Source organism: Phytophthora infestans, genomic scaffold (assembly GCF_000142945.1).
Source record: "Phytophthora infestans T30-4 supercont1.30 genomic scaffold, whole genome shotgun sequence".
NCBI classification, from domain to species: domain Eukaryota; phylum Oomycota; class Peronosporomycetes; order Peronosporales; family Peronosporaceae; genus Phytophthora; species Phytophthora infestans.
Genome location: NW_003303729.1, coordinates 1,277,486 through 1,285,255, shown reverse-complemented (window position 1 = coordinate 1,285,255; position 7,770 = coordinate 1,277,486). Strand labels below are relative to the sequence as shown.

Genomic DNA, 7,770 nt, shown 5'->3' with positions numbered 1-7,770 from the left:
TACCCCGCCTGCTAAAGAGAACGTGCCAGCTACGACGACCTCTACTGCGACGGCAATCACTGTAGCCAGTACAATTCAAGCTCGGGCTTCGAGTCCAGTTACTTCGGCTAATACAGCACAAGCTCGGCCCTCGACCGCAGCTGCTCGACCGGCTACAGCACAAGTTCGGACTGCGAGTGTGGCTACTCGGGATGCTACTGTACAAGCTCTGACTGTGCGTCCTGTTACTCTGGCTTCTACAGCACAAGCTTCGAGTGTTATCCTGTCTGATACAGCAGAAGAAAACACAATGACGCTGCCTCTGCATCTTGATACAGCAGAAGGTCATGCTGCAGTAGAGGAAGAGGAAAAAGGTGAGGAGCCCGAGCTTGAAGACGTTGCAGAGTTCAACATGCACGATTCGAATGGATTCATTTTCGCTTTGTCCAAGTGTGAATGGTCTCAAAATGCGGATGCAGACGATCCCAATCTCTGTGACTCGGACTCGGAGAGCGACAAGTCTGATGAGATTGATACGGAAGATTATATTCACGAAGTAATGGACACGGAAGTGGGCTTGGCAAGTAATGCCGCCGAGGATGCTCTGAGCGACAACGATGACGGATTAGATGACGCCGAATTCTTCGAGGATGTTGCTGATGATGACTGGTCCCCTCGAGAAAATGCCAATGCCAATCCTGATTTTCTCCGTGACGCGGAATTGAAGGCGGTTTCTTCTGCGTGGGTTGTATACGATCAAGACCACAGTGGAGACCTGCAAGTAGATGGTGCATCGGATCTGTACAATGGCCGGTGGGGTCCAACGGAGTCTGCGCGAACGTATGCGGAGTCACCTCTTGCCATGTTTTACTACTTCATGCCGAAGTTGATGTGGACCAAAATTGCTGAGGAATTCAATCGATATCGTGCGAGTGTGGTAGATGAAGTCGCTATCCAGAAGCAACGCCGTCAGCAACAGTGGCAACTTACACACCCAGATAGTCGAGTCCAGTCGTTATCGGATATCAAAGACACTTTAAGCAAGGTGAAACCCTTTCAAGCTCACGAGATAGTTCACTACATTGCACTGCTTATAGCTCGTGCACTGTGCGCCCACCGGCGTTCACTAGGAGATCACTGGTCGACGTCTGAGAATGGGGCAATTCCACGAGGCACGTTCGGCAAATTCATGACTCGCAAGCGATTTGAGGAGATCACGCGCTATCTACACTTCAATGACAATGCGAACGACCGGCGTAAGAAAGACAAAGCTTGGAAATTGCGTCCTGTCCTCCAGATGATTGAGAAGACCTTTCGAAACGGATACCGATTGGGTTCCACGCTTTCCTTCGATGAAGGGATGATTGGCAGCAGGCATCAATACAACCCGATGCGAATCTACATGAAGGACAAACCAACGAAGTGGGGAACCAAGTTTTACATGGTTTGCTGTTCTGATACAGCATACTGTTCTCGGTAAGTCGTCTTATGATGTAGCCTACAGCAGAGCGCGGATGGTATCTAATGCTGTGTGTTTATGGTGAATCATACAGAATAGAGATCTATCGCGGGATGCAGCACGAGACGGGTTATTGTTCAGCGAAAGCGTAAGGGGGATGGCGTCTCTCTTGAAGTTGCGTGCCCCGAGCTGGTTCGTATCTACAACAAAGGCATGGGAGGAGTAGACCAACACGATCAGCTGCGACTTCACCGCTATTCTATCCAGAAAGCACTGCGCCATCGATCCTACTACAAGAACCTGTTTTTCGGTATCGTTGACATGGCATTAGTCAATGGGTTCATTATCCACAAGTTAGTGATGAAAGCGCAAGGCAAACCTGTTCCCACCCATGCTGACTATTTGGCGCGGCTACACGTGGAGCTGCTTGCGCAGCAAAAGGTGGACTTTCAAGGCAACATGCACGCCCAAAACTTACTTTCGACCCCACTGGCAGGACAACCGCACGTGCTGACAAAAACTGCGGAAACCTACAAGAACAAAGTCCGTCAGTATTTTATGCAAAGTATGTTCGGCCTATTCCGACAAGGAATATCGCAGCTTCGAGACACCGTACTCTTGTGAAGAATGCTCGCTTACCTTTGGGGGTCGCGTGGCTCTTTGCAGCAAGGTTCGCAGAGAGGAGCGAGGCAACACCGACACGTGCCATCAGACATGGCATATCACCTGGAAGAATGGCACCATCATCCCACCGGACATGAGAAAGAAAATTAGATTCAGGAAAAGAAAGCTGCAGGAAGTAGATGACGAGTAGCTCACCTCTGATCTAATGTGGAGGAAACTTTGCCCAGTTGTTGTTTACACAAGTCTTTGCTTGACAAATGGGCAAAAGTTTTCTCCGCGGAAAGCGCGGGGTAGCTGCAGCGCTCTCCACGCCACCAGTTTTGGCGCGAATCGCCACGACGACTTCCGTACATCGAGTGTGAAAGGGTAACGAGTGCTACAGACATTTTTCACGATTTTGCACAAAATGTATCCATCAATCTAGCCAATTAGGACTCTTGCATTTACTGGTAGCATCATAAATTGTACTAGAATCCGGCTCGATTGCTAGAAGGGGGCTACAAACAGATAAACTTCACACAGGTACGCCGTCATACTATAGGAAAGCTTATTCCTTTTGCTGTATAATACAGCATAAACAGAGGGGCTAGAAGGGTTAAAGATGTTACAAACACTTCAATATTATATTTGAGCTATTAATTTGCGTTCCATTCTGCTCAAAGATCATTTTTAACGGTGTTTTACCGTGTCATTTTTATTCAGATGGTTGCTCATGATCCTAGACTGCAACTTCCGGAAGTTGCACCTCAATTATCTTGATCCTAGCAGGAGGCTCGTTAGTCAGTTCTTCTTGGAGAGCTTGTTCTGTCGTGTCAGTCGATGTAGCATGACGAGCAGGCTGTTCGGAAGCCCCACGAGCTGAACTGCGTCTCTGAGTGAACGAAGCTCTGCTGCATGTTTTCCCGTTGAGGGTGTCTGGAAGCTTCATCATTTTGACGAAATCATTGTAGTTTACTTGTCCGTCCTTGTCAGCGTCGGCCTTTCTGACCATCTCTTTGCACTCTGCAACATCAAAGTGCTGACCCAGAAGAGCCTTCAGATCGTCCTTCGTGATAGCACCACGATGTGAGCGATCCAAGACATAAAACGTGGATAGAAGCAACTCTTCATTTGCTGCGTCTTCAGGACTGATAGTGGCAGCGACGAACTCGAGTAAGTTGATTCCGTTTTCGTGCTGTTGATCAAGACTGCAACACAAACAATTTAAGCAAAGATTTAGGAGCAGAAGAGACTGTGCTGACGTACGCAGAGAAGATGGTCTCCAAGTCAAGTTGGAAGCGGATGAGAGCTGGCGCCAGGTACAGTTCTTGAAGCTTGAGTTGGCCGTTGTGAGCAATATTGAGCTCATTGTACACTGCTGCGTGGAGAGCGACCTGCTCAGATGACATACAGAATGCCATGGCCACTAGTGCAGCTCGTTGGAACGGCGTGTAGTGGCAGAAAGCTTTCACTCGCGGAATAAACTCGTCGTAGCTATAGCAGACAGCAAAGTATTAGAAGGAGGGAGAGGCATGAGCTGTCCAGTACGTACACTTCAGGAGGGATCGCTTGTTCGGTAGACCTGATCCACGGGTGTTGAAGCACTTGAGCAGCGGTGAAGCGATCTTCTGGTACCGTCTGTGTCGAATCCCAAAGGTTGGAAACATGACAATGAACACCCCATTTGTGAACCAAATGAAGTGCGTACGTGTAAGAGTTTACGAAGCAGTGCCTTGGCCTCGGGGGAGACCGTCTCCCACACTTTACTAGTGTACGTAACCTCGCCGGCAAAGATACTTTCGACGAGTTCGTCTTCAGTGTGTCCATGGAATGGAGCCTTGTTGCTGAGAAGCATGTACTTGTATTGACATAAAGTGAAACAGAACAGTTACCACAGCGTTGCAGACTTTACAGACCACTCGATGCGTACCATGATGACCCCCAAGCTCCACATATCGCACGTCTCCTTGTAGTTGCCTTCAAGAACTTCAGGCTGCAATGATCTCGTTACAACAGAGCCTTAATAATAGTGTTTTGTCGATAAATACTTACAGCCATGTAGACAACTGAGCCCAGAACCTTGCGCATACTAGCGCCTGATTTAAAAAGAGTGCTAGCACCGAAGCTACACAGCACAGATGGAGGTGTGAGTAGCTTCTATTTTCTCCAGATACATCTGGTGTATCGTACTCGCAAAGTTTGATGTGACCTCCATTGTCCAGGGTATCAACAAGGATATTCTCGAGTTTCAGATCACGGTGCTGAACATAGTTTAGACGACAATAAATCAATAGGGAGCGAAAGGGAGAACTACAATAATGCCAACTTACGCAAATGTTGCGCGAGTGCAAGTATTGGATAACAGATGCCAGGTTTCGAATGATATCCTTGACCTCATCTTCAGGGTATTCTTTATTACGAGCCTTGACTCTCTCGAGCAGCTGTTTAGCAAAGCAAGAAGTGAGCAAGAACATGAGAATAGGTTATTACGGAAGTGCTTACCGTGCCGCCAGGACTAAGCTCCATGATAATGAAAAACTGATGGTCATCCTCAAACGTCTCCAGCATGCGTACGATGTTGGGGTGGTGCAGGACACGAAGAATCCCCATCTCCTTTTCGAATTCGTGGCGTTTACTTCCAGATTCGAACCGCACGATTTTCATCGCAAAGTGGCGGTGGGTTTTGAGATGCTCAACCTTCTCCACGACCCCGAAGGCACCTCTGCCCAATTCACCTAGACTGCGATACACATCCGTCACTGGTGCCTTGTGGTGCATACAGAGTTTGGTCTGGAACATGTTCGGACGGATCACATCGGTGGATTGCGTGCAGCCCATGGCGGTCTCGTGAATCGCTGAGCTCGACACTGACCCCGTGGGGTGTACAGCGTGCTAGCTAACCGGGAAACCCAAGAATAGGGACTCACATCCCATTCTGTGGTACGACTCGTTATAAAATCTAAACTTGAGCTGAGATAGCAGGATTCCTTCGCTTTTCGTGAATTTGTGGCTTACTCGAAGTATATATTCAGAACAGGGGTAAGAGCTGCTGAAAGTTCTATACCTCGCTTAAACTGATTTTGTCAAATTGATAGTATGGATAAATCACGCAGGTCTGCTAAATAGCCTGCATATTACGCTCCGAATAAAACCTAGCAGAATCGCGGACATTGAGGTACTCGCAACTTGCCAGTACCGTAGCCTGCACTCCACGACACAGTTAGTGATCACGTACAGTACTGCATCCCGATTTTGCGCCCTTGGACCTTTGATAAACTCCCAGATGCGATGATCCTGAATTCAAATGAATTTTAATTTGTAAGCAAAAACCTCATTTATTTGCAAATCCTATATGGTCCACCCCCGCGAAAACGAGGTGCAGTACTGTACTACTAAGTAGGTGGTAATGGTTGGGTGACACTTGGTCGATGGCTGAATTATGGTCCACGCTCAAGACCATATTTTGTAGCGCCTTGCCGAAAAGAATATTGACGTCACGGCTACCACATCCACCACGAAAGTCATGAGTGTCGTGCCGCTGAACCTATATGCAAGTAGCGTCACGACTTCAGCTGTCATCATACGTACGACATCCACGAGGGTTGCAACAATAGTTGATGGCTCTTAGGTGATAACCATCCGCGACGGGCAATATCTCTACTCACAGGCATCGTGGACAGTGTCGACATCTAAGTATTTATACACAGCTCCCAGGCGACTAAATAATTAAATTAACCCTTGGCTATTAGCAATCCCTTAAATGGAGTACGATACCGGATATCAGTTTGCGAACGATTGAAATCATAGCGCGATTTTCTTAAAAATTCACTATGTGCATCTTACAAATTTATATGAATGAATGTTGACCGAACCGCGCAAGATTACGACAAAACACCTTTTGTACGAGATTTCTCTCTTAACTCTATTTTTCACTGCAGTATTTAAGATATACGTCCTGCTTTAAGCATTCCATCTTTCGAGCGACATGAGCGGCCGACACCAGTGCTATCGGCATATCAGTCCGTTTGTATCCGTGACGCAGAGACTGAGAAGTTGCGCCACTTCAACGGGGTATACTTATTGATCTTGACAGCGGATATAATTTGAACTCGTAAGTGTGAGGTCGCATGGATAGAGCAACATGAACACAAAAAAATATTTTAAATAGATGAGATCTACTATTTTATTTCGATACTGCGCTCAGTGGTTATGGATTGAGACCTTTACTACCTCTTATTTGTGGGAATATCAAAGAAGCTTCGCGGATTCACAAATACGCCAGCTCCGAGTTTGGCTTCACGAGCAATGAAAAAGTCTCGGGGGCTCAAGCAAATTTCAAAAAGTCTTACAGTAATGTGCAGCAAGAATCTTATTAAGCAGAAAAGGAAGTGTTTTGCAGCGGACCGGGCGCCAGTTATTGCTTTCACTTTTCAGAAGACATACAAAAAGACGAACACATTCAGCACACTAACAAGACCTACTAAGGTTTACTGACTTAGTTAGGTTTAATGTAAGTGTTGAACCTGAAGGTCCAGAAACTACCCTACCATGTTGCGATTTCCCCTGTGTACCGCGTTTCCCGCTAGCAAGCCATCGAAAGCTCACTACCTAGCTACGAGCATAGGCTTGAGTCTTCTTCTGCGCCTTATATCTCTCGAATATACCTCACAGTCCATTTAAAGAAATGACACCGGACGTGTTTTAGACCTGATACGGGAGAGTCGAAGTCAAACTCCGATCGGTAAGTAATATATGAATAGCCCACTAGCTTATCCAACACACAGCGATAATGCGCTCTCAATATAAGGCCACACCTCTCTCTTATCTCTAGCCCTACTGGATGAACACAAACTTCGACCAGTAGGAATATTCATCGACAGCCCTTTTCAGTCTACCGGAACAATAGGCAGTGATGTCGATCACAGGGTTTGTGCTTTAAATACTTAGGTCTTCGATTCTTTAAATTCGTTCAAACGTGCCATCGCTGCGTGTTCATGAATTCAAGAAACGATAAACGAAAACGAGCCAAAATGATGAATACCTTTATTGTGAACAACCGTCACTTGCTGGACCTTCTACAGTCGGTTTTGTCGGGATTTAGGGCATATAAATATTAGGTACATAAATGTGTCCCTCCACCGACCAGATGGCATGATCCAACCGCTCAAACAACCATCACCCGGCAGATTGCTTCATTGTTCGTTCTGTTTCTTCATCAAAGGAAATCGGGCAGCACTGTCACTACCGCGTACTCCGTGATAGATGGACGTGCCCTTGTGAGGCTGAGATTAAATTCTGTCCTGTTCTTTGAGCACAAAGGCTCTAAATGTAGCATCTAAAATCTACTATCTATCCATACAAATATCAAGTACAAACATGTCTGTTTTGGATATTTCAAAACCACCACCGAGGACTCAGAGGGTCGCCTGATTTCGAACAACGCACCCGGTACCTTCTGTGTCGTTGCGATCTTTGCCGTCGTTACCGTCAAAGATTTCTCTCGCATGAACCGTCGCAGGCGCCCGTAACCACTCATCCGCCTAGCTTAAGTACAATACTCACCCCGGCTCTGCAGACCGCCAACTCCACAGCAACTTAACAGCAACACGAGTGTGGCTCGAAGGTCAACGAAATCGGGAGTTCTGGCCGCATGTCCTTAACCCTTGGCCCCCGACGACGTAGCTTCCGACGTCATTAAATTGACAATTATTGCTTTGGGTAAGCTATTT

The 7,770-nt window shown here is 46.9% G+C and overlaps 1 protein-coding gene across 1 annotated transcript; it reads right to left on the bottom strand.

Annotated features, from left to right (window-relative positions):
- Positions 1-2,780: 2,780 nt before the first annotated feature.
- On the bottom strand, positions 2,781-4,879 carry PITG_13934 (calcium-dependent protein kinase, putative; the record flags this gene model as incomplete). The annotated part of the gene is made up of 9 exons (XM_002899551.1): positions 2,781-3,249; positions 3,308-3,535; positions 3,594-3,679; positions 3,750-3,885; positions 3,934-4,034; positions 4,094-4,166; positions 4,232-4,302; positions 4,372-4,482; positions 4,544-4,879. 9 exons carry the CDS (start codon positions 4,877-4,879, stop codon positions 2,781-2,783), a joined length of 1,611 nt encoding a protein of 536 aa, XP_002899597.1.
- Positions 4,880-7,770: the final 2,891 nt, after the last annotated feature.